The 27713-nt window shown below is 32.9% G+C and overlaps 2 protein-coding genes across 4 annotated transcripts in view; one reads left to right on the top strand and one right to left on the bottom strand.

Annotated features, from left to right (window-relative positions):
• LOC131846990 (transcription elongation factor 1 homolog) overlaps positions 1–27713 on the top strand; it is a 380500-nt gene that overhangs the window by 214949 nt on the left and 137838 nt on the right. The window lies entirely within an intron of this gene.
• The window catches only part of LOC131846984 (GATA-binding factor C), a 113738-nt gene that overhangs the window by 13329 nt on the left and 72696 nt on the right, over positions 1–27713 (bottom strand). For all 3 annotated transcript variants that reach the window (XM_059196413.1, XM_059196414.1, XM_059196415.1), the window contains exon 5: positions 9798–9932. In XM_059196413.1, the coding sequence (XP_059052396.1) occupies positions 9798–9932 (135 nt within the window). The remainder of the gene's footprint in view (positions 1–9797; positions 9933–27713) is intronic.

Raw genomic sequence — 27713 nt, 5'->3', positions numbered from 1 at the left:
ATATACTTAATTCATTACAATCACCATTTTGTCTTTTTCGTCGGTCCGAAGTCGTAAAGCCCGAGGTAGGCGCGTGCGCACCAGAGAGCACCTGCCACTAAGACCCCAGTAATTATTCCACCACTTATTATATGATTATAAGACTTTTTTGGTGCTTTCAATCAAATTACACCTTGGCTCGGCCACTTTGTATGAGTGAGATGTCATAAAGTTTTTTTTCCAATTATTGACCGTTGTGGCAACGGTGTAAAACGAATTTCATGAATTATGTTTAATCTTCAGCTGTTCGTAACACGACGTATGTTAAGATACTTTGTTTATCAGACCCACGTGTATTATATGTTTGTTTTCAAATTCTATCTATATGAAATTTAAATAGAATCTTTTTAAAATCAAAACAATCTTTCGGATAGGGATTATCCCTTTTGTTGTCTCAAACACATAATGTTACAAAGGACATTTTCTTTGTATTAAAACTTTGGACAGTAACAGATTTAAACATAAAAGCTTTGTCCGCTCTATTCGGTATATAAATCCCTCGTAAAATGGAATTGCTAATAAAAACGTTGCGTTAATTTGGGATCAAACTGTCACTGCGATCACCTAGATGATAACGCCCGTCGGTCGGCGGCTAAATTTGAAATGGAGTAAACCGCTCCCGCAGTTTTGCACCGGAGCGCATCGATGATGTGATAGTCAGACATAAATAAATAATTAGACGAAGGCTAGAGGAAGTGGGGAGTAAGGGGGCACAGATAGTTTCGAGATAGTATCTCGCAACCGCGCTTTGTGTCAAACGTCAGATCGTTATCTAGAAGATGTTTACAGATGTACCGCAGGGGTAACGGCCCAAAGCTTTCTCGTGGAAGCAATCAAGCGCACAACACTAATATGGCTGATACACAGACAGTTAATTACCCGCGTTGTCTCCACATACTCATACTAACCGATGTTTTCTTATATTTTTAAAATATATAACTAAAATTTTCACAATTATTTTCCCAGAATGGATTTCATTGTTAAGTGTCGTTGTCGTAAGCAACGTGGCATTAGATGAATCCACTGATATCTTTCGTATAAATCAGTATGTTATAATAATTTGACGTATTCCTATCAACGAACTAGTCTTAGTCTTAGTGTATTTATTGTCTACATTATAATTTTTCTGTTAAATTAATATTACATTGCGATTTAATAGGAATTGCTCATAAAAATAATTGTACACATTTAAATTATAATGCAGGAATGTGGTGATTATTTCTGTTCGCTCGTAGATCACGCTAGATGGCTCTGATAGGGTGGCTGAGCGCCAGATCTGCGATCATCTCGCTCCGGTGTCTCATCGGTTAATTACAAGATTAGCGGTGTTGTTGCTAACCTAAACTGTATTGAATTACTAATGTAACTATACTCGTCTTATTATATCTAACCGCACTTTTGATAAGCACTCTTACTAAATTTTATAGTAGTTTAAATTATATTTTTATTATTTATATTTGGACTTAGTATTATAGAAAAATAATAATTTACTCGGGCTACTAATATATAATATACTAATTTGATTTATGTACAGGTACATTTGACGTAGTATAAGTTGAATAAATAAAAATATTTTTTATTTGTGAAATTAATTTGTTTCGTGCTTACTTAATAAAAAAAATGTTTCCAAATAATTCTTGCTATCTACCTACATTTTATAAGTATAGTTATAATTAATCACATTATATTAACGTAGTTATTAGATAAATATCAAAATATCCAAGTAAAATATGACTTACTAGCATTTTGACACGACCTTGCCTGCGTAATTGTGTGCCTATGTTCCTTCCCATATAAAATATGGAGGTAGTCTTGAAGCGTAGATGACAAACAAAGAGACTCACTTTCTCGTTTATAATAGCTAAGTTAGCTTATAAATCAGCTGATCTCAGTATCTGCTCGACAACATTATTCATTAGGATAACAAAATTCTAGAAATTGCTATCACTATACAAATCGCAGTCTCCCACTACAAAAGTTGTCGGACAATAGTCATTGCGCAATCGCGCGACCGGCCAAAGCGCAATAATTGTTTTGTAGAAGGACACCCGCTATCGTCCTGACGATCGACCGCTCCACTATCAGCAGCTGTTCAGTTTTTTTAACCGCAATAATATATTTTCTTTAATCTAATATAAATTTTGATGAATATTCTAATTATCTAAACAATTATATCTACGAATATTTTGAGAGAAGGGATGGTTAGTAACATTAATATATTTCTTTTATTTCTCCTCACAAACATTAATGGCAGCAAATATAGTTAGTTGTATTATTGATAAAACAATGCATAAATTTACTATCGCTGTGAGTGGCTACTGTCTGAAATAGGTATAACCTGTAATATAGATCACTAGTATTGGTTAATGTATGTATTTATATAACATTACTAGTAAAGTATACGTTGCATAGTAGTCCTCTCTGGAAATCGTCGTAGTTGCTTTCTGGTGAGTTTGGCACGAGGCTAAGCGATTTATATTCTTGCTATTGTACTAATTAGATAGATTTTATTTAATTTTTTCATAGGCAACTTTATTCATATTAGAACAAAATACAAAATTTTCAACAAATAGTATACCTAAGACAATAACAGTATATAGAGCCATCACTGAATCAGTTAACAGGCTAACTATAATATTATATGTCACGGTATACGCCTAATGCTATTCAATGTAAGATAGGATAGTTTCAAAGAAGTTTTAATTACTATTGTTATATAGTTTGGTGAATAATCTTCACATTTTCACAAGATTTATTACGAAACCAGTAAATCAGCTGGGACACCCGCTCACTAAACAAAATGGGAGCTTAAAGCCTCATGAATAAAAACATGCTATTTAGCGCTAGGATTGCCACGTCTTCGGGTCTACCAAAACGATTTCAAATTTAATTCACACAAAGGAATTGTAACTCTAAAAATATCAGCGCCAAGAATCAAAATTGCCTGTAAACTTTACCGTATTTAACACTATTTGGCGATGTGGGGCAGTTCTACGCAAACGCATTTCCGGCCATACACTGCCGGGAAAAAGCCATTTAAAACAAAAAAAGAAAAAAATAGTAACGCGCCGCGCGCCGCTCGGACACTTCCGGTGGGCGCCATTTTTTCTGTATTGCCAACAGATAAAATCTTTCCGGCCTACTGCGCGAACGCCCGCTTTTATTCCCTTTATTTTATTTACACGATCACTTTTTGGCAAAATTTGATGCTTCTGTTAATAGAATATATTTTCTACACTTCAATAAATACGTAATTCTTAAATTAACTATCTATAGATCTTTTATCTGTATTTGAATGTTATTATAACGAAATAAATTATGAAATGAGTCTATAAAAATTTACATTAACTCATACTTATAGAAATTACATACCTAAATATAGCCATAATGAACATTTTTAGTTATCAATATCGTCAGAAAATAGACAATTGTGTACACAATAATAATATTCGTGAGCACACGCGTTCAAATGTTGTAGTTGACAGAAGAGAAATAAATAATCAAGGTAGAAAATAATGAGCTTCGTCCTTGTCCATGTACTAGTGAATACTACTATATATCGATGCATGTATAATTAAAATAAAGCCAGTTTATTTACACTTGCACTAAAGCTGTACAAACCATTGACAGTCGACACTGATTCTGTGATCAATTAAAAAAACCAGTTAAGTATATGCGTGCCGAGTTAAGTAGATAAAACTATGTAAAGCAGATTTTAGTAGTCATACCAACAATATTATTTTTTCTTAATACACAATGGGATCAACTGGATATATACCAAATAATAGTCAGGTGTCGAATTTACATTGCTGATTCTTAAAGTAAAAGTAGTTTTATTATTTATAATTCATTTTTCATTACTTTATATCAATAACTACCCTATTTTACAATTATAGAAAGTTTTAGGCCGATATAACTAAAATATACTTTTAAAATCCGCCTTTGAAGCATGACTGATTAAAAAACACTCAAATCTATAATTTTTAGACTAGTAGCTAATGTAAAATTACCCTTACAAAAGTGCCTATTGTACTTACATTTATTTTGTTTACCTGTTATTGTGGAATCCAAATAAATTAAAATTTATTTCAACAAAGGCGGAGAATGTTATAGTTTTGCATTTCCACCGGGCGCGAACAGCGCAATTATTGTAGCGCGCGCCATTTGCAACGCTACAAAATTCAACGGTCGAACTTATGTAAATGAGATAGCTGTTCAATGTTGAATATTCAAATTGATGTCATTATAACATTCGGCCGTTTGGCCGGCAGCCAGTCGCGACCGCTGCATGTGTAATGCACCTAAAGTAATGAGTAAATTAAACTCAGCTAAACCTACTTTTATTTACCTCGCAAACTGAGCTCGACATGCTAAATTACTTTGTCTGAATGAATGAGATTTTATACTATAGTTACCACAATTCGTCGTTATTTCTTAAGCCACAGAGAAATGACACATTTTCATTATTCATTTGAAACTTAAAATTGGTCTTTTGGCCACAGTAGGTGGACACTTGCAGGATGCAAGGCACAAAAAATATCAAAAAAATTAATATGCCTAAACATTTTCATATTTGTTCTCACTATGGAAAATTCGTTGTACAAATAGGTACCTACCTAGCAACCGTGAAAAAAAAAAACAATACGTCGAGTATCCATAACGTAACATTAAAGTCTATAATGCCAAAGAAAACGGGAGAAAAAACAGTGACTGTCAAATTCCCTCGGATGTTGGCTGAACAAAACAGCACTTTAGATGAAATAAAAAGTTATAAAAAAAAAAGAAAACTAGAAGAGCGTTCTCGATTCAAAAATTGAATTGATCGCCCCATTGTATTCCAAATGTATCATTTGAGCTGTTATTATGGGCTCTCTCTAGAGTTCTATACAAACTGGTAATCCAATACTTTTGTATGGGAGGCACTTAACGCCCGAGCCCAACTACGAAAGGACTGATGTGTTATTGAAATATAATTTGTTTAGTGTTTTATTATAGAATGTGTAAGAACGAATAGCATTCTGTGGGCTACATCAACGCTTAATAGGTACAAGTGTTTGTTTTGTAGATATAGTTTGTCATTAGGCTATACTATGTACCTAGAGAATATCAAATCTATGAAATAGTTATTACTGTATTATTACAGTTCTTAAATTATTTGTAATATTCGTGGTTGGGTGCTGCTAGCGGGGATTAGTCTGTTAAAGCTGTGGCTGCTAACTGTGTTACTTTTGTTTGGTGATATCAATTTAATTGTATGTGTATGCTGGTAGTCCTGTATTCTTATTATAATGTACAATCATCAACATTTCAAAAGAGTAAGACCAGGTTCCTTCTTATATTTTCTCAGCTCTAGCTACATTTCGAACTGACTATACATTAACTTATCATAAATATCTGTAACAGACCTATATAAATAAAGATATTCTGGTTTGATTTGAATTTAATTTCTGCAAACGCCATGAGTATACTCTCTAGTAAGCTGCAAGTCTGATAAAATCGAAAACAGTCTGGGAACCGCAAAAAACAACTACCAATTCATTGGGAGCTTAAAGGTCGATCCAAAAAAATTGAATACAAACCACAAAAACCTAATCGAGTATAACATAGAGGAAGTAACGTATAAACGAGCGTGATAAATTAAATAAACAAATTTATAAAAAGTTACACGGACAGACGGACGGAACGAAACGCTTTATTATTATTGCGGTTGGCAGGTACGACCCGGGAATCGAACCCACGCATGTACAGTAATCCTATTAACCGCCGATTGTGGACGAATAAATAATTTATATTCGATCTCTTTCAATTGAAACCTACAAAGTTAGACGGCTTTTAAAACGATTTGTAAACAGTTTAAAAATTGTCCAATCATGTATATGAGAAATAAACTCCCAAGGGATTATTTAAATGACTTAACTCACAACATTGGTCTTCATGTTTGAACTAAATTCATTTTGTGACAATCCAATATTTCTAATATTAAATATGTAAATCAATGAAAATATTATATTATTTTAACAAACAAATAATGCCTCCAATTAACACTCAAGTTGAGTTAAAAATAAGACTATTTAGAAATAATTTAATAGTTAAGTATTTTTTTAGATAGAGTCTTATTTTTACTTCTGATTTCGTTCGCATTAAGCGGAGGTAAGAACTTAATAATTTATTAATGAGACCATGAAAACAAGCATATAAGTAGTTACTTTTATATTTTGCTGGTAATGAATTATTTATTATAAAACCCCGTATAAATTCATAAATGGTTTGAAATACATATAAAAACACTATGGATGAGACAATAAAAATCACCAACACTTCATATAAAATTACTTCATGTTCTCTTCGTGAAAAAACTTAATACAAACAAAATACCAACTTATTGACATTCAAATGATTAAATAGTAATAAAATCATGTCACACAGTAATAAATCAATACTAAATTTAGCTCTCCAGCTCATAACAATATCGAAATTCATAACACGTACTGGGCCGACCGAAAACATTCCCATATCAATCAAATTGAACAAGCAAACTGTATCAAAAAATACAATAAAATGTTGTTAATAAAAACAATATTATTATTAAAACAACTAAAAGAACAAGATCCTTGTCGGCTCTCGATGCATGGCCTCTATGAGGCCAATTTCAAATGTTATGGGCATTTGTACTTCCAATTGAGGGTTATGGGATATTTTGGGTAAACATACTTGAAGATTGTTCTTGTATACTACTACTATACCCGACGTGTTTTGATACATGATTGTTAACTTTACTAATATTATTTTTATAATTAAGCTTCGTGCAAAGTTTTTGTAACTTTGTTGAAATTGTTGCAGTTTAACAAGAAGTTGTTGGTGTCTTAATTACTTAAAAAATATTCTAAAATTTATGTAATTAACACTGAGAAGCAATATAATTTGGACTCTGTACAAGCTTTTATTTAATACAGCCACATTAATGAAGTTGGCAACAAAACTAAAGTAAGACGATGGCACCTAATAAATAACATATTAAAAATATTATTCATTTATTTTTAATATGTTATCTATGTTATGTATATAGTATGTTTTTAATAATATAAAAAACATGTTTTTAATTATGAATATAATTTTTAGTATATCTATCAGTTGTATATCTATCCTTAACATAATATCTGCTTAGCTCGATGGCGCTGTGCTAATTACGTATTTTATTTTATAGTCTTGCGTAACTATACATTTTGGCCGTATAATTTTTACATAATACTAAATGAATGAAAATAATATTTATTGTTACGTAAAATATTGTCAATACAGCATATTTAAAAGGAGTTTTTCAATTTATAAAATCTTTTTCGTTGCTTATTTACATATTTGATATATTCTAGTATCAAGAGTTGGTGGTCGCGTGCTGGGGTGACGTCGGTAAATCACAATGCGCTCGTGTTTTGTTGTATGAATTGCGTTTTTTTTTAGTGAAATCGATCACAGTATCCGCCTCAAATCCGACATAAGTACTTATTATATTGTATTTACTTTGTTACTTTATTTTAAATTCAGAGTATCAAATCATGCTGTACCTTAGTTAAGTTATGGAAAAAAAATATTTTTATACTTAAAAAAAATATGATTATTCAGTATTTTCTAAAAAAAATGACAACGTTATAAAAACAATTTTATTTTTAAAAATGTCAATTCATACAAACTTTATTTTCTTTTATTTCATTAAGAAAAGTTAGCAAAACCAACCATGAAGATGCTTATCGAAAGCCCAAAACAGTATGACTTTGAATGTTTTAATTTTATGAATAAGGCGGCACACACACTGATAAAGACCCGTTGTTATAGGAACGCAAAACGATCAACTGTAAGTGTATAAACGATACATCTCGTGTAAATATGTATGAGAAGGCGGGTACAGTGCCCTTGACAATGCTACTACTGCCATTCCAGTATTGTGCAGCCGTCATTATGCCACGACTTCTGAAGTAGCAGGCACTCCCATTCGCTCCTTTGTCGCTCCTTCCGAATAATTAGAGCAAACAACATTGTCGCTCGGATGCTTGGAGCGGCAATAAAGTATACATTTCAACAGAAAAAATCAAGAGCCCTCAACGAAGGGTCGCTTTTATAGTTAATTTTTATCATTGTTGCATACCCGCCTTGTAATGTTGGCATTCTCGTATTCATACATCGCTTGATGAAATATCTTGAGAGTTTTGATATATTGTTTTGTGAAAAGGTTATAAGAATCGTGAGAATAATTGAAGTACATTGAGATTACGAAAAATAAATTATTAAAACAACAGTATCAAATAATACCTTCAAATATGGATAGAGGAGTAGATACAAAAGTATCTATAACTAAGCAATGTATTGATGAAGAATACGCGGCAGAAACTTATTGTTCAATTAATAGAAAGTAGTCATTACATTCAAAAAGGTCATGTGAATCGTAGTACAGTATTCTCTTGAACAAAGCTGAAATTCGAAGTCTAAAATAAGATAAGGTTACTCAGTGTACACGCCTTGTGTTTGAGAAATGTTATTGATTTCCACTACAATAATAATGAAACCTCTAAATCTACATAAAGTAAATCTCATACTGTATGTACTAAACAGTTGATATAAGGACTTTTTTTTATAAATAATACCTATAGGTACATAGAAAACGGACCAATATAAACATTAATTATATTAATACTCATCTCGACCATGCGATGTGCTAAATCGCTAGATCACAATGACAGTCAAGGCAATAACGACTATAAAATTAAAGCCATAACAGAATTGCATTGTTGCTTCATCAACATTACTCCACTTGCTTCACTCCAATTGTAAGGTACAGTTCAATCTCTTTACTATGCTATATCTGTTTATTTAAGTAATTAAATGATATAGTTACTTAACTAGTTCTGTATAAAAATCACTACCTAATATCTGGTATTACAATTGCAAAAGCTAATCCTAGCTGTAACATGTAGATAGCATCTTTCATTTAACATTTAGCGATGGTATCTCCTACCGTCGTAATTCATTTGAGGCAATCGTATTTGGTTTTATGACACATTAGTCGGGCTGCGGGGTGAGCCCGGACCCCGAGTTATCTGTCACCAAGATACTGTCATCTCATCTCGGGGGACATCATCCCTCGGGAATCCGCACTGGGCGAAGTCGAGGGGGAGTATTTAAGAGTCTTTAAATCACTTTTGGGATGGTGTCAATCTACTTTAGTCGTTTAGATTTAACAGGTAAAGATGAAAATATTCGATAATCACTTGGCAATAATTTGGTGATGTCATATTGGTGATAAATGAATCGATTTGAGGCATAAGTCTGATAACGCGCCGACTATAAATAGAATTCATTGGTTTTATATTATACATATAATGGGAATAGCAAATAAGATAACGGGCTACGTAATGATATGTAGTATCCATCACTTATATACATAAACAGGACACATCAGCGAAGACGGTTTTGTTTTACTATTCACACACCGCCATCTAGTCTCAAGCAAAGTAGTGCTTGTGTTATGATTACTAAATAACTAATACAAATACATACATATGTACATAGAAAGCCCTCAGATCAATACAAACAATAATACTCTTGAATATAATTGTTGGTAGCGTACGCATCCCTTGGCTACGGCGATATGTTCGAGGAGTAATAGTCATCAGGTTTTTTGCTGGTAGAAGGCCGACAGTATCCATTCGCCCCTAAGCCAGTGGTTCTACATGACGGATTTTCCTGATGTAAAAAAATATACTTACATTATGCAGTTTGTAGTAGAGTCCACACGCATTACAGACCGGCTCTCCGTTCTGGTTGCGTCTCCATAGCGTGGTTGTTGTCGTCTTACAGTTGGCACATGACGTGCCCGCTCGCCGCGCCGCACTCTGTAGCGACTGCAAAATACACATTTTCTATTAATACAGCAAAATCCATACCAAAATTATTGTCATGACCTAGTAGCTTACTAGAGAGAGTCGTGGCTTAATAATTAAATTTTAACTAAAAAAGTCACGTGCTAATGTTTTTTTTTTATTTTGGATGTTTTTTACGAATACCTGCAGAATAATGGGAACATATTGAGAAACATGAAGCATCTGGGAATTGGACCAGCTCCCTGAAGCATTGGCTTGCTGCGTATTACCCGACTCAAAAGGTCATGCTTTCGTATATTGATATGGTAACTCAAATAATTTGTACAAAATATATAATTAATTATGTACAAAATTAGAATTAATATTATGTTTTGTTTTGTGTAATTTGATGAAGTATTGTAACATACATAGCAAATAAATAAAACCTATGTAACATACATATACCGACAGACACAATAATTGAGAACTACGTCCCTTTAAAGTCAACAGCAATATTTTTTTAACTTTTAGTAACAATTTTTGTATTTGGCCGCGTGAAGATAGTTCGTTATTTATTTATATTACTAAGCCTAATTTATTTCCTATTCGTCTATAGTTTTGTAACGTAATATATATCTCCCGCTGTTTATGATCATTACGATGATAATCCCTCAATAAACACCTGTCTATATATGCTATTACCCATAAGAACCATATATTCGTATAAAACATGTTTAATGACATGATATTGCAACGAAATTTAGTACCCCATTAATATTTGGTACAACAATCGTTTCAAAACGTTATTGTATTTATATCAACTCGCAAAACGAAGCGACACGCAAAAACTCTATCAGAACTTCGATACGAAAAAGCGAGGTAGCTATCGCCGACGTCTCTTACGCACCTGCCCATTACTACCCGTCAATCAAATAAAAAATATCCCCGGCATGCGGTGGCCGTTTTATACAGTCTACAAAAGTGCCTCACTCAATTAAAAATGCATTCGTCCTAACCCGACACGAAAATAAAAGAGCGAACCAATCTGACTCATAATAAAACCATTAATTTGTCATGTCATTTATCAGACAAAAAGTAGTGACGTCGTGAAACATTGCGAGTTGGACTAGTCGAGACATCGAATATTCGATTCCTGGTAACCAAATCGAATACTATCAAAGATTATCGTGACTGCAGCGGTATATTGTCCGATTTATTATAGTAAGTGACTGTACCGACCTTTAGAGGACAACCGCGCTCTGTATCTCAGAACTAATTATTTTAATTAACAACAGTAAAAGAAATAGATTATTTACTTGTAATAGAAAATATTTAAAGCTTTTAGTTTGTATACCTAATGCGTAATGCAGATTTTTAAATAGAGAACCGATAGTGTTATATCTAATGTAAAAGTCTTCGGGACAGAGTCGCCGGGATTCGACAACAATTAAAATTAAATATCGCATAGGTAAGACAGTGGATATATTAAATAAAAAGAGAGAGAGAATTCATTTAAGTGCAAAACAAGTAATAAGTACAATATTAGAAAATATAATAGCTATAGTACAAACTTTGCTCAGTTTGAAACTAGATGGCGGTGTGTGCGTCGTCCAGAAAAATATATATAAAATAATTTAAATATACGAGTACTTGTGTCTTTGATAGTACAAATGCATATTGTAATACCTAAATATTAAATGGTTTGCGTGAATATTCGCCGCGTCATGGCAGCTCCTTTGTGCCACGACGAGATTAGAGCTCGCCATATTAACCGTATAGCTGCCCAACTGGCACTTTTTCTTAACATTAACTCCGATACTTCCATTTGGATCGGACCTTACTTGTCATACTAAACATTTATATTTGATTGTCAAGGAAAACTGACAGGATTATGGGTACCTTTTATTGTCAAAGGGTACAGTCGCGTTCATTTATATTTGTCACAATTTCCCATGTTACAGTGTCCTTCCAACTTCACACAAGTTACTTTTTGCACGGAGAAAATCTCATGCTAAAACTCATTGCTTCATTAACCGGAAATACTCTTTTTATATAGGTACATGTCATACATGTTATAAAAGAGAATTTGTTTAGGATTTCAATGTCCATTTTCTACGTAATATGTATATCTGATTCCACAATCTTTTATCAGACTCTTTCCTCAGGTGAAACTAACTAATATCTATCTAATACATAGTAGTATGATAAGATGGTAAAAATAACAAATTTAGTTATCAAAATAAATAAACTTAATAAAACTTTATTTAATCTACGCAGTACAGATTCCAATTGCCCGCAACGGATTTCATAATCTTTAGATAACGGTTCCCATCAAATTGTAACGGACGGTGCATAACCCCTCCCCGGTGACGACTCCTAAATCAGAGGGGTTCAGTATAAGCCGATTACAGAAGTCAAGCGCTCGCTCCCGTCTAGAAGGGTGTCGGGTGGTTTTATTTCCTCGGAAAAACGGCTGTTTACTCGTAATTTTATAGGCGAATTACTTTCGGTACTCAAACGCTGAAATGGCTGGAAAACGTCGTAAACTTTATGAGCTGGATTATTTATACAGGTCATACGAGTCCGAAAAAACTCTCCCAGCCCCAAAAATGCGGAGTATGCGTGTACTTATCTCGTGAGGAGAGTTTTATTAATTCCTCAACCCATTTCACTGTCAACAGCATTCCACGATCGATATCGAACAGGCAGCGTCGAAAAAAATAGCTAGCACACAGTAAATATGCCGACAAAGATAAACTGTCCCGGTACTCAAATGAATACACAAAATTCAGCGCATATTGTCATATTGGTACTTTAATTTTCAGTGTAGTGTAAACTCAAAGAGCATGCGCTGTGACATCAAGGGTTTCCTTTGTACACATACAACAAAACATCCTTTTGTTATCATTTCGGATTAGATAATGTCGTCGATAAAAAACAGTGGACAGATTTTTTTATAGTTATTGTAAGGATAATGACCCAGTCATCCTACTAGTTGTGAACAATCTCGTTCCATATTTTTTGTATGTGTACACCTTCGATTTATTCCAACTTTGTATACAATAATAGTGATTAGTATTCAGAGAATTAGAGTATAGATTAAGCTCCCGATTTACTATATTTATAAAATTACTATGACACTCATTAGGATTATCTAACTAGATATATTTTTGATGATCTGATAAATCATGGAGATTACGGAGATATCCAGATCATGGAATCGTCAAACATATCAATAGAATGTGATCTTCTTGAACTCTGATACATTAAGTGTTAAAATTTTCAAACATCTGAAACTTACGTTTATTATTATCGAATTTATGCGTTTATAAAATTAAGTAACTTGGCGTATATATTTACTAAAGAAACATTATAATATATACAGATAACTTGCTGCTTTCTGGTGCGAACATTAGGTAGGTATATAAGACCCTATAATATATTTTCAATTTTGCTATTAACTTTGTTCAAATACTTGTAATCACAGAAACAGTTCATTACACACATTACGTTAATAAAGCAATGATACAGAATTAATTATCAGAAGCGAGCAGCATCAAACAGATTAATCTCGCGTCGCTTCACACGAACACGACTAATTCAATAAACCACCCACATTAAAAACATATTTCCATAAAGCCCTGCCCTTCTTGCGATCCAATCAGGCTTATCTCCCCCGGTCCTACTGCAAACACCTCCTAATCAAATCAAATCACAGCCTCCGTCTTCCCTAATCTATCTACCTATCTATGCTCAAACATAAAATTATATTACAAAAAGGGACGGTTACCTACAGCCCCTCATATATTTGCAAACACAAGCAAAATTTAACCTACCCGGAAACAGCGCTATACACAACATACCTACATGATTTTAGTCCGAAAATACAAACCTATTCGCCGCACACAAACAAAACCGTCGTCACATCAATACCCACACAGCTCCGCGTATCAGCATATCTACGCCATCTAGATCCCACTACGAGAACCCCCAAGGGGGAGGCAATCCATTTACCAGGGCTGTCCCCGTAGTGAAATTTCTCTCTTATCCCCATAAAGTTAGAGATGACAATCGCGCGGCAAAACTGGTGTTTTTAAAGGTTTACACGGCCCCAAGCAGTGAAAGCGCGGAATCGATGTAGCCTTTACCCCTCTCCCCGCGCCAGTTTTTCCGGCGTTCCGTCCTTATCTGACCGGGGCGATTAGATAAAGAGAGATAGAGCGTGAAAATAAAGATTTTCATCGTGTTCACTCACACAGCGCAAGTTTCAGCTATTCTGAGCATAAAGTGGTTCAAAGTGTGCATATTACATGTAAATGTAGAGGTTATATAGGAGGGCTCTTGGAATAGAGCAAGGGTCGACAGAACTTTGATGTAGTGAGTTGGTTCTTTTGAGCTGTTACTTCGTGGTTTATTTATTCATAAGTACATAAATGTTAGCTTTGAGATAATATAGACAAACTTCTTTATATTTGCGTAATGGAAAGAAGTTCAAGATTGGAGTAATATTGAGTTGTTAAATGTTTTTTATTATCATTTAGTTTATTTACTAGTTTATCTTTATCACTCATGATATATATTTTTATATATATAATACGATTGTAGTATAACTGTTTGGATGTCCATTTGTACGAAGCAATAGGTATTTTATGTAAGTGCGTACCAAAGCTATATGAATAAAAGATATCTTTTTAATGCCGTTTGGACAATTTAAAGAAATCAAGGCTACTCTCACCAACTCACTCGGGTTCTTCATTGTTTAGTTATGGTATATATTTACACACGGTGTCGTGTCTGGCTCGGAGTTTATCACCATTGGCTCGACGGCGATGTATCTCCGAACCGATCATAAAAATAAATGCGAAGCTCGTAATTTTTTAAATTTTCACACGAAGATGCAACGCTTCAGCCCCCTCCCCCCGCCCCCCGCCTCCCATTGGCCGTACCGCGGAAGCCATGTTGGGAAATTCGCTAACGATTTATTTGTGTGCGGATCGCGGAGTCGACCGGTCGCGTATTGAATACCGTAACGTCGTGATATAGTAAATTACGAACGATTCTATAGTTTCTGAATTTGTCACGATTCTCTACAAAACACAGAGTATATATAAAGTAATCTAAAATAAGAATCGTAATGCGACGTCGAAGCATTTTAGGTTACCAAATTAGGGAGACGAGAATTATTGGCAATGAGAACTAGTCGAACCGATGCAATCATTTATTTATCCAATTTCAAGTTAATTTCACCACAGTGAGCTAATGAAGCTAACTTCATAGTTATCCTATCATCCTCCACTAGCATTCCGTCACCAGTTATCATCGGCAGTAGCACAATTTCATCATCATCTTAAAAAATAGATAGTATGTGATGGAGCTCTCACGGAAATGTACTCGTATAACGAAAGGCGGGCGGCATTGTCCGCTTGGTTTCTGTTCATGGCCTGTCGAATTTTATAAATCCGTTAGGATAACAAAGCGTGTCGGTTGCCCAATAGGAGCTATCGAGCGATACCGATCGAACCGCGGCGGATTGACACATCAAACCGGCGGTCGCTCGTTCGAGATTACGATCGAAATACGTTCGGCTCGTAATCGACACGCCGCCGCCGCGCGTCGGTCACTCACGACGTCACGGTGCCGCGTCATAGATGTTGCCAATTTTTTTCATCAATAACATTTGCCCGAAGTAGGAGAGAATTGAGATGATTGCAATTTTTTTGCAATTAATTTTAGAGGATACAGGAAAACCGAGGCTGGCGTTGATATTTTTTATAAAATTTTACAAATAAATATTATTATTTTGAAGGGAAACCAATGCATGATGCATGTTTTTCTGTTACATAAACCTTGAAAGCTACGCACACTACTAATACTAATTTAACAGAGGAAAGTTTTCGCCTTTCCATTTACATTTAAAGAAAATAAGAAAGAAGATAATAATTGTAACCAAAAACATTATCCATCACGTTAGCTTTCAAACAAAAAACCGCATCAAAATCGGTCAATTCGTTTAGGTTTCCACAATGCCACAGACATATAAACACGTGAAAGTAATAACACCCTTCTTTTTGTGTCGGGGGTTAAAAAATAGAACAAATAACTTACATGTCCTAATTAGTCACATTGTAGTTAAGGGAAGAACATTTCTATCCTTAATTACTGATTACCGTGGCTGGACACAGTTTGATCGAATAACTACTCAAGCACTATAGTAAAAAAAAACTAAATTGAATTGCCTCGTGATGTAAGCGTGTTGCATTGTAATTGGATACTAGTTTACTTTTTGTGAGCATAAAAAATTACAATATACAAACTAGTGCTTTTCCTTGGTTTCGTTTCTACTTTACTGAATATCCGATTCATTTTTAGTAAGTAATTCAATTTGTATAATGATTTATGGTTACAATATTTTGACGTCTATTAATTAATTATGATACCTACTAATTGTTTTGATTGTTTCATATATCTATTTAATAACAATAAATTAGTACATGTAGGTAATTAGAAAAAATGAAGACATATTTAAACATTATAATGACCATATTTTTACTTAAATTATAAATTATTTATTTATTTCTAGCCAATGCTAATGGAATTGGGCATACAACTTCTGTTATCTCAAAATATAGTCAAAATTTTAAATAAAATAACTTGTCTTACTTATAAACGCGAAAGTTTATGAGTGTCAATGAATGGATGTTTGTTAGTCTTTCATGCAAAAACTACCGAACAGATTTTGATGAAACTTTGCAGTAATATAGCTTATACATGACAATAACATAGGCTATAAACTTCATGCGGGTAAAACAGCGGGTATATCTAGTAAATAAATAAAAACATACCTTTTAAAACTTTATGAAAACCACAGACACAGAAATAGAAATATGTTTAAGTACATATATAATGATAATATAAAATTTTATTATACGAACACACAGACATTAAAACTGGAATTGTACATGACACAAGTTGAAAGATCGATCACAAGGATGGACGTTCATGCATCATTGTCGCTACACTACGATGTAATGTGGGAGACATTAAGACGTCTTGATAATAATACGATGATAGCACTTTCAACGATGTGATAGTAATTATTATTAGCGATGGTATAACTAGTTGACTTAATTTTTTTATGTAATTGAAATTGTGGTGAGTGTTAATCGTAAAACAAGAACAGCATCACAGACATCACGTTATCAGTACGCCCGTAATTTCACTCATACGTTGACATTCTGAAAAACTATGATCTTATACTTTCACATCCTGTAATTTCACAGCCTATCCTGCTACCTATTTATTCGTCAACTTTTTACAAAGTTTTCCTCGATTGTATTCATAGACAACTCAGCGGGTGTATGAGCGGTTCAGAATAAGTCCAATTAACACGTAAGTAATTATTATTGAGATATATACCTAATTTCAGAACGCATATACTTCAATATCGATGTATTGGAAACACAAGCAGTGGTAGACTCCTTGGAACCAAATATTGAACATGTCGAGTGTTGCAATCAACATATATTCAATCTATGTATACAGCCTATAGTTGACAGATATATAACTGTTACTCGTATGAAATTTCACTAATTTAATACATTAGACTGACAATAATCAAAACTAAATTTATTGGACTGGTTTCGGAGAAATTACAAAGCAACCCGAAATTATGTTCCGGAGGCGACTAAACGTTGATAATTCCAACTGGTATCGCTTCTTATAACGTTCAAATTTGCATTGAATGGGTAAGGACATCAGAGGCGTTTTTGAAAACGCGTCACAAGACCACTGTGGGCCGCATCGTGGCGTCGTAACTAATGAAACGAGAGCTTAATACTATAGATATATCATTACTTAATAAAGTTAGTCGTTTTGGTCGGAACGGCAATATAGATTAATTTCCACCTGATGGAAACCAACCAATGAATAGTACCTATCATGGACACCACATAGCCCTGTGTTACAAAGATTTTAAAGACAGCTTTACAGAAAAATTGTCATATACCCTACAATTAATTAGTGTACCCCCTCGTACGTGTAGTACACGTACCCCTACTTCGAGAAACCCTATACTATTATATGACACTGGGATTGCCTGTGGCAATTAATCAAACAACACAGGTGCAATAGTGCCGCGAGTGAAGTACTGGGAAGTCGTAAATACACCAGCTGCCTTGTTCCGAACCACTTAATATGCGAATAAGGGCCTTTTGCTTTGCGTTACTCAAAAAGTACAATGATCTAGTTTATGTACTTACTATACAGAGGTTGAAACTTATTTAAAAAAAAGAATAACATGTTTTATGTGACTTTCAGTTGACTTTCTTGCCAGTTTTTCTCGACTGTAGTGGCCAGCAAAACTATACGGTAGGGATTAGTGATAATAATAATAGGACTTGCATAAGTGGCTCAAAAAGTCCCATATGAAAAAGTTTTGTGACTTGGATGTATCATGCCTTTTTGAATGGATCGCAACTGGTCGCTAATGTATACTAGAATAAAAACTATAGGAACTCGGTTCTGCTATACAACTGAGTGACATGTGGATCGTGCAACTACAAAAATCACGAAAAAACATCTAATGGTAAAGATAAAAACCTTTTAACGCATCTATGTCTTTGCTTCTTACTATGCGAAGTATTATTTATAAGCGAATAAACATATCATAAATAAAAATGTATTCTGAATATATTTTACGCATGACGTGACAACCAGTTATTAAATCAACACTTTATAACCTGAACGTTTTGTAAATGATACTAGTCGCAAACATATCGGACGGCTTGTTGGTCGGCCAAATAAATAAATAATATTCAAATTTCAAATTCGTAAACAAAAATTTACGAGTAAAACAAAAAATGGCATCCTTTATAAGTTATTTTCTAAAGACTTGTTTTATTTAACTTATCTTGATTTCATCAACTATTGTCCTTCCTTTTCAGCAGAAAAATATATGTATAGAATCCTATCATATTTTATATTGCATTGCTGCATGGCATAATATTATACATTATACCATAGGCATAATATTAATTTCATGTTTGAAAATGCGTTGTTATTTAACAAGAAAAAATATTTTTTACCCAAAATTATTAACTACTTATTGTAAATATGTATTTATCTAGTACAGTTTACTACGGCAGTTTATTGACGCCATACATTCCATCGTTATCGTAATGTGATTACATCTAATATTTTGAAAGTGAGTGCAGATAATTTAGTAACGTCCTATATTATTTGCATACAGTATACATTATTTCTTAATAATAAGCAAATCCATCAAATCAAAAATAATTTATTCACGTAGGATATTTTAGCCGCTTATGAACGTCTATATTTTTTTCCCCGACCGTCCAATAAAGATAGATTTAATTGAGACAAAACAAGAAATTCTAAACAAACTCAAGAAATATTAACTCATATAGAAGTTGCTGCGTACTATTGTCTATCATGTCCACTCACACATACCTCTACCATCGAAGATGTAGTTCTCCCACACATAATTCACTATCAATGTGGACAGGATAATTTCGATTTCAATAGAACTCATATTATGAGATACACGAACTCGCAGGAGTGCGAACGTTACTCGCACGGGGTCGACGGGTCAGTTCGCACAGTTTAGCACCGCGTCATATTTATAATTACCAGCGTGGTGCGCATGCGCATGCGCGGCGGGCACTTCCCGCGCTGCGCCCGCGTCGATAAATCAAAATTTTAAATCACCGGTGGGCGGTACCGGCCGCTCGGCCAACGCCGAATAAAATGAATTAAAAATAAAATAACACGAGGGGGCCGTACGCGCCCTGAGAAAATTTAAAGATATTTCGCTTTAGTTTTTTTAATTAATACCTTGTTAAAATTTAATATTGAGGGCGCATGCGTTATTACAATGGGTGTGCGCAAGATTGTAAACTCGCTTTCGGTTAAACTTATTGAAGCTTCGCGGGACCCTTTAATTGGATCATTTTTAACGAGAAATGATAACGGTCAACTAAAGGAGTAACTGAGACGAGATCATTACTAAGAGCTCTCTTTTATGTAAATTAATTGCATGATCAACCTCGTGTGGACAACCTAATACTTAACTCTTAATAGGTACTGTATTCTATAAGAAACAATCAACATTGAATACTGTTGTAATTAAAGAAAATTTATTTAATGTAATCAATAGAACCTTCTACACGTTCAACGATTCCTTTGACGATGCAACATTGATTTTAAACTGGAAAATTTTCGAAATTTTATTTGGACCTTGGAAAAAGTTAGCCTATTACGGTTACTCGACATGGCATTGAACGTTTTAAGTGGACTGATTTTTAGGTAGAAAAATATAGATAAAATTAATATTTAGACCACTATTTCACACATAATACATTATCAAGATTGATAGCTTTATTAATTACGTAGATACACACACATTTGTAAATTATCCATAATTATATTCAACTTCAACAAGTTCACAACTTTTAAAAAGCAATTGCCTGCCAACAATTAATTTAGATTATCTCTAATCCTGTCCCCTTAGTACCTAGTTAATAATGTACACGAATAGATTAGCCTTCAAGGAGGTTAATACGTTGTTCGTCTATGGCTCGAGCGGTGGGCAGCTGGCGGGAAGCGGGTAGCACACATTGAGGCATTATATAATAACGTTTTAGAGGAAACACTGACTTTAAAACATCATGCCGCAAAAAAAAGTTCAAATGGTACTGTTATTCTTTTTTCATTTCATTCTGCACTATTTCTTGTATTATTTATTTATGCATCAATAATTACATGCCTGTTACAGGAATAAATTATTTCTTGTCAGTAAAATGTAACTCTAATGTTAAACGATTGCCTTAGTAACAAAGTAGAGGACGGCGTTATCACCGCAATTAATTGAGAAGTACCGCCCAGTGCAAAGTCTTGTTAAGTACCGTTCTTTTACATTTACATTCATGGAATTATCTATTTGTGCAAGTTGTAACTATAGTCAGTAATACATACATATTACAACTCATTTTAAGCAACGTATTTATTTATGTCAATTAGCGAATACTTTAGTGAATGATTGAATCAAAATCGAATTCCTTACCGAAGTTACGTCAGTGGCGATAATTATAAATGATAATTAGTCTTCTCAATCAGATATCTAATACTACTGTTTTGGTACTGATCTTTTATTAGCCTTACTAGTTCTTTAAAATCTTATTCTATTGATCTAATTAAGAATACGGCATGCTAACAATGTGAACGCGTTTAGATTTTTATTTTTATTAAGTGGTCAGGCGACGCTCTTTCTTTCATGTTAGGAGTTGAGAAGTTGAGGAGTATTCAGTAGTGGTAGTTGACCACATAATGCCTCAATGGTGGCGAGCAGCGTACGTCGGACGGTAGTCAAGCGTGCACGCGCGGGTAAACTGACAGCTCCTCATCCGTACAGACGTAATGTTGACTGGTGCGTTTTTAATAATTCCTCTGTACTGCCGCCAGCCACCGAGTATGCATGATTAGGGTTGACATCATTAAATTAACTAACACCGTGATTACAAGTTTGGAAATTAAAATAAAAAGTGCAAGTTTTTTATTTAAATCAAACCCTTATTAGGAGTTTTGATAAGTAGCATAAAGGAGAATGACCTACAATACTGTCTCTCCAAGGGTATCACTAGACTTTAATTGTTATCTAGAATGTTTTAAAAATCTAATATTGTTGTACAGTGGTTTTGAAACCTATTGACGCCTGATAGAGAGATATTACATAAACAACAAATATTTTAATCATAATTTATGAATTAATAATAAACAATTATATAGTGTCAACAATATTCACCAGTGTGTAAATAAAAGAGCCCGCAGTACAGAAACAAAAAAATATATAAAATATATTGTTTCTCACAGTTGATTAAATGTGTCCATAAAAAAACACAGCTCTATTCAAACGGGATGAAGCAATCACGGCTGATGGGTCGTACGAATAAAGCGAAGTGAATGAGACCAGCTTTTAATATACTTATGAAGCATATTGATAAAATAAACAAACAACAAGTAAAACTAGTTTTTATACGTTATTACTATTGTAAAAAGATAAATACATATATATTACAAAATTAAAAGGAATATTTTTAGCACGTCATAGAGGTAAAAGTACCTATGTCGGACTTAACAGCTTGTGGCAATTTATAGAAATAGAAATAGAAATAGAAATAATCTTTATTCAAATAAACTCATTACAAGCACTTTTGAATAGTCATATTTTGATTCTACCACTCATTCGGAATGCAGATTCATCACAAGAAGAATGAGCAAGAAACTTGTGTGTTGCTCTTTTTGATAGATGTTTTTTTTTATATAAATAATTACAGTGTAACAAGTAAGAGGCATGCGACAATCAACATAGAAATCGCTACGCACTCATTATTAGTGTAATCAGATAATATTGTCAGTGCTATGTATTTAAAATTTTTCTACAAAAACATTATTATCGTTAACGAATTCTTCAATTTTATAGTAAGCTTTTTTGCAAAGGAAGTGTTTTATTTGACATTTAAATCTTTTTTCTGGCAGATTTATAACAGACTCTGGTATTTTATTGTAAAACCTTACGCAATTGCCATAAAACGAATTACTAACTTTAGCCAAACGACATTTAGGTAAAATCAGTTTGTTATTGTTACGTAAGCTTTTATTAGTGCAATCACTAACTCTTTTGAAACTGTCTATATTCTTCCTGGCATACATGATGTTTTCATAAATATATTGAGAAGCAACGGTGAGGATATTTGATTCCTTAAAGCACTCTCGCAAAGACTCCCTGGAACCCATGCTATAAATGGAGCGAATGGCCCTCTTTTGTAAAATAAATATTGTATTTATATCAGCTGCTTTGCCCCATAACAAAATACCATACGACATAATGCTATGGAAATAACTAAAGTACACAAGTTTAGCTGTTGCCACGTCTGTTAATTGTCTAATTCTTCTTACCGCATAAGCGGCAGAACTAAGTCGACTCGCTAATTTAGTAATATGGGCACCCCATTGCAACTTGGAATCTAATGTGATACCTAGAAATACAGTATCATCCACAAAATTAATAGGTTTATTGTCCAACATGATTTTTGAATCTACCGGTCTTACATTGGGGAGAGTAAATTTGATACATTTAGTTTTATTTGCATTTAGTAACATATTATTAGCCGTAAACCATTTTAAAACATAAGAAAGAGCACCGTTTACTTCGTCCAAATCATCAATATGTCGATTGACTTTGAATACTAATGAAGTATCATCAGCAAACAGAACTATGTCAGCTATCTTTTCTACCATATAAGGAAGATCATTTATGTAAACTAAAAATAAGAAAGGACCTAAAATAGAGCCCTGAGGAACACCCATTTTAATACTAGTTCCTTCAGACTTTACACCATTTATTTCGACAACTTGCATTCTATTATTTAGATAGGATTTCATCATGCTTTGTGCTTCATATCTAATACCGTAATGTTCAAGTTTGAGCAAAAGTGTTTCATGTTCAACGCAATCAAATGCTTTTGAAAGATCGCAAAATACACCGACTGCATCCTGAGACCTCTCCCAAGAATCAAATATATATTTAATGAGAGCTACACCGGCATCAGTAGTTGATTTACCGGCCGTGAAACCAAATTGTCGACTGTGAAGCAGTTTATTTACTTTAAAGTGTTGTAGCATTTGATTGAGCATAATTTTTTCAAACACTTTACTCAATACTGGTAAGATAGATATAGGCCTATAATTACCTACCACAGTTTTTTCTCCTGACTTAAAGAGTGGAGTTATTTTGCTATGTTTCATTAAATTGGGAAAAACACCGTCAGAAATACATTTATTGAAAATAATTACTAAATATGGAGCAATAACATCTATAGCGGTGTTAATAACTTTAACAGACATGCCCCAATGGTCTTCAGTATTTTTTAAATTTAATTGTTTAAATGTTTTAGTAATTGTAGCAATGTCAATAAATGTAAATTTAAATGTAACCGGACAAGAAACAACATTATCAATAAGGAATGATTTAGCTGTACCAGGAGAAGAGTCCAAAGAGGAAGTAATGTCAGTTGGAATATTAGCGAAAAAATTTTCAAAAATATTGACAATTTCTTTTGTGGACGTTACTAGTTTATCATTATAATTTAGCGTAAAATCGTTATATGGACTTTTAACTTTGCCAGTTTCTTTGTTAATAATATTCCACACTGTCCTTATCTTATCCTTGGACTCTTTAATTTTTTTATTTAGATAATTAGACTTTGCTACATTACATACCTTTTTAAAAGTTTTTGAGTATCTTTTTACATAATTTACGAATGTACTATCGAAACGGTATTTTTTTTGAGCATATAAATCAAATAATATATTTCTACTTTTAAGAATTCCCTTTGTAGCCCATTCTGAAAATTTTGTTTTGTTAATATACTGATAGTTTTTTTGTTAAAAGCCTTATTATATTCGTTAGAAACAATATTGAAGAAATCTGTATAAAGTTTGTTAGGTTCATTAGATGGAAGATAAAAATCTAATTTACTACGAACTGATATTTTAAATTTATTTATCTTATAACTAGTCAAGTCTCTTTTTAATAAATTAATTTTCCCAATTTTGTTTAAGTGATTTGGAAAAATAACTATTTGACCACAGTGATCAGAAGGAAGGTTGTTTATTATTATTTTATCTAAATACTCACTGTTGCTAAATATGTTATCCAAGCAAGTAGCAGACGTGGCAGTGATACGAGTGGGTTCGTGGAAGACATTACTCAAGTCAAAGGATTGAAATAAACTCATTAATTTAGTTTTTGTGGTATTATGTGATAAAATGTCAACATTGAAATCACCACACACTATAATTTTTTTGTTAATATTAAATACTCTTTTTAAAATATCCTCCATTACCTCTTCAAATAAATTATAATCACTATTTGGAGGTCTATAAACACATATAACTATATAATTGTCTAGTTCCACACAGGAAATTTCAATACAACATTCAACAGAAAGATTGCCAATATCACTACGTTCTTTTACTTTTATATTATTTTTCACCAATATCATAGAACCTCCTCTATTTACTATTTTTCTATTAAAGCAGCTGACAATATTATAATTGTTTAAGCTGAACATCATATTGCTCACTTTGAGCCAATGTTCAGTTAAACATAGAACATCTATATTATTTTTTTCTAAAAACAATTGAATAATTAATTCACAGCCGAGAAAACTTTGTATGTTCTGGTGAACAATTTTCAATTCTGATAGCTTTCCCTTTGTCTTTTTCAGCAGTTTAAATCTGCAGTCATATTTAAATTTTTGTAAATAAAAGGATTCTTACTAGAATCAATATTTATGTCAATATTTTCAGTATGTTTAGTATTAACATTAGTACAAGTACTACTAATTGGATTAATGCAACCCATTATATTACTTATAATGGGGTCATTTATATTATAAGCTAGTAAACTAGCTATATTTCTTATTTGTTTTTTAGGCAGATAAAATCTATCTCCAGTCATACAAAAGTTTGTAACAAATTTGTTACTATCAAAAAATAAAAAGTCATTATGACGACATGTCATATTATAAATTAAATTATTAATATAATATATGAACTTATTTTGTTCAATGGTCAGAGAACGACAGTAAGGAAATGCACATAATATTATTTTACCTATGCCCAGCTCAGCAATATTAAGCAAAGAGTTTACAAGTTTAATTACATGACTTTTTTTTACATATAAACAGTTGCCTAAAGCAATGACTAATGTGGTTAACTTATCATACCTACCATTAACCACCTTATTTAAAATATTAGGCAATGAAGCACCAGGAAGACAATTATTTATGACATGTTGATATAGACTTTCTGATAATGAACGGCCCAGACCCTTACCATATTCATCTGAATAAATAATTGTCCTTCGTACTGGTGCAACATTACAATTATCAGTTTTTAAAGACAAGTTAGAATTGAGTAAACTAGAACAAGGAGTGATTGACTCAGTCAAAACCGATGTGATTGACTTGATTTATATCTTTATATTGTATAAAATAAAGTCGCTTCCACTGTCTTAGGTTTTTTAATCTATGCAAAGGATTTTAATGCAGTTTTTAGCAATATATAGAGTTTCTATTACAACATTATGAAATTACACTTTTTAGAATAGTGGTAACCCTAAAACAAGAAACCCAGAAATAGACGCTCGAAGCTTGACTTCTGCTCTTTTAAACGTGGAACGGAATGTTAGTTTTTAATGTATGTATTTCATGGTACACATTACGCTGTATGAGGTGGCATTGCCTAATGAATGTTAGCATTAAAGCCATTATATCTGACAGCAAAAGAGTTTGATAAAAAACCGCAAACTTGCTACTGTAACAAATATAAAAAAAATACAATCCATCGGTCGGATAATGTTAATACGATACATTGTAAATACAATTCAAATTGTAGAAGTAATTTTACAAGTGCCAATCAATCATAATGGCTGATCCTTACGTCCGGGGGCACAAGCCAGGGCATCCTGGCATGATACCTGCTATTTAAAATACTACCTACTTACCGGATCTATATAAAAGAAGATATAAATATATAGAAAACACTTATTTTTTAACATGTGGAAAATCTTTAAACGCTCATTGCTCCATTCCTCAGGCAGCTGAGGAATGGAGGGGTGGTGTGTGGGATTTTTACCCACTATATAGTAAACACTTAGTAAAAAATGTTGTTAAAAGTGTAATGTTGTGGTGGTAGACTCCAAAAAATCGTCTGTGTACATCAGTCTAACACGTTTCAGCCACCAAGGAACTTACTTTTTTAAATATGTTTCGGTTGTAGAGTCAGATTAGGCAGTATAATTACCGGATTATGACTATAACATCTTGGTGCTTTGGAATGACAACATATGAGTGGTATTATGATAACATGATGTTCATAATGCTATTCATATATGTAGAAGGCGATTAATGCTTGCCATCAGGTAGTCAGTTAATATGATTGTCATTACAATTACATAAAAAACCTTCATACCACCTATTATTTAATAATACTACCTAGCTATCATAATATACAGTAGGATATTAACCATTAAGCAATTCACTTATTAAACTATGATTTTAAGCGTGAAATATGTTATTTGTGGACGTTGTGACTCAATGTACATAATGTGTAGATATAATAACGACACATTACCAATGCTATATGAAACTTAGATAACTCGACTGAAAAGAAAAACTACATCTTACACCATTTTTCTACGAATTATATATTAATAATACATTTTAAATGTATTATTATTAATCAAAGTTGCACCTAGAAACTTCCTTAAAAAAATACGTAGGTAGGAACACGTTAATCTGACATATGAATCAACCACGAATGCGCGCCAAATTCAAATAAAGAATGTCAATGACCTTCATTTATGTGATTAGAAAAATTATAAGTGAACAGATATTAAGATAATAGTATATTGAAATTGATGAATTAAATTAAAAGAAAAACAAATAACATAGGTACAACAATATTCGTACATCATCTACATCTACTCGCTGTATAAACTTATATCAATACTTATAAAAGTTTATCTTTCAAATAGTTGCTACCGATTTATCAAACTTAGTATCTTTTTTAGGAAAAGACAAATTTATTTACTACAGAACAATAACGATAATTTTTATTTTTATTTTAGGCAGATTAATGGTGTAACGATTGATAATAATATTCATATTATAATTAATTGATTATTTCAATAAATAAGCTTAATCAGTGGTAAATTAAAATACCTAAAACTTTTCTTTTTAC

The sequence above is a fragment of the Achroia grisella genome, unplaced genomic scaffold (genome assembly GCF_030625045.1).
Source record: "Achroia grisella isolate CSIRO2021 unplaced genomic scaffold, CSIRO_AGI_Agris_v1 utg515, whole genome shotgun sequence".
NCBI lineage: Eukaryota > Metazoa > Arthropoda > Insecta > Lepidoptera > Pyralidae > Achroia > Achroia grisella.
This window is presented reverse-complemented; position numbering and strand designations above follow the sequence as displayed.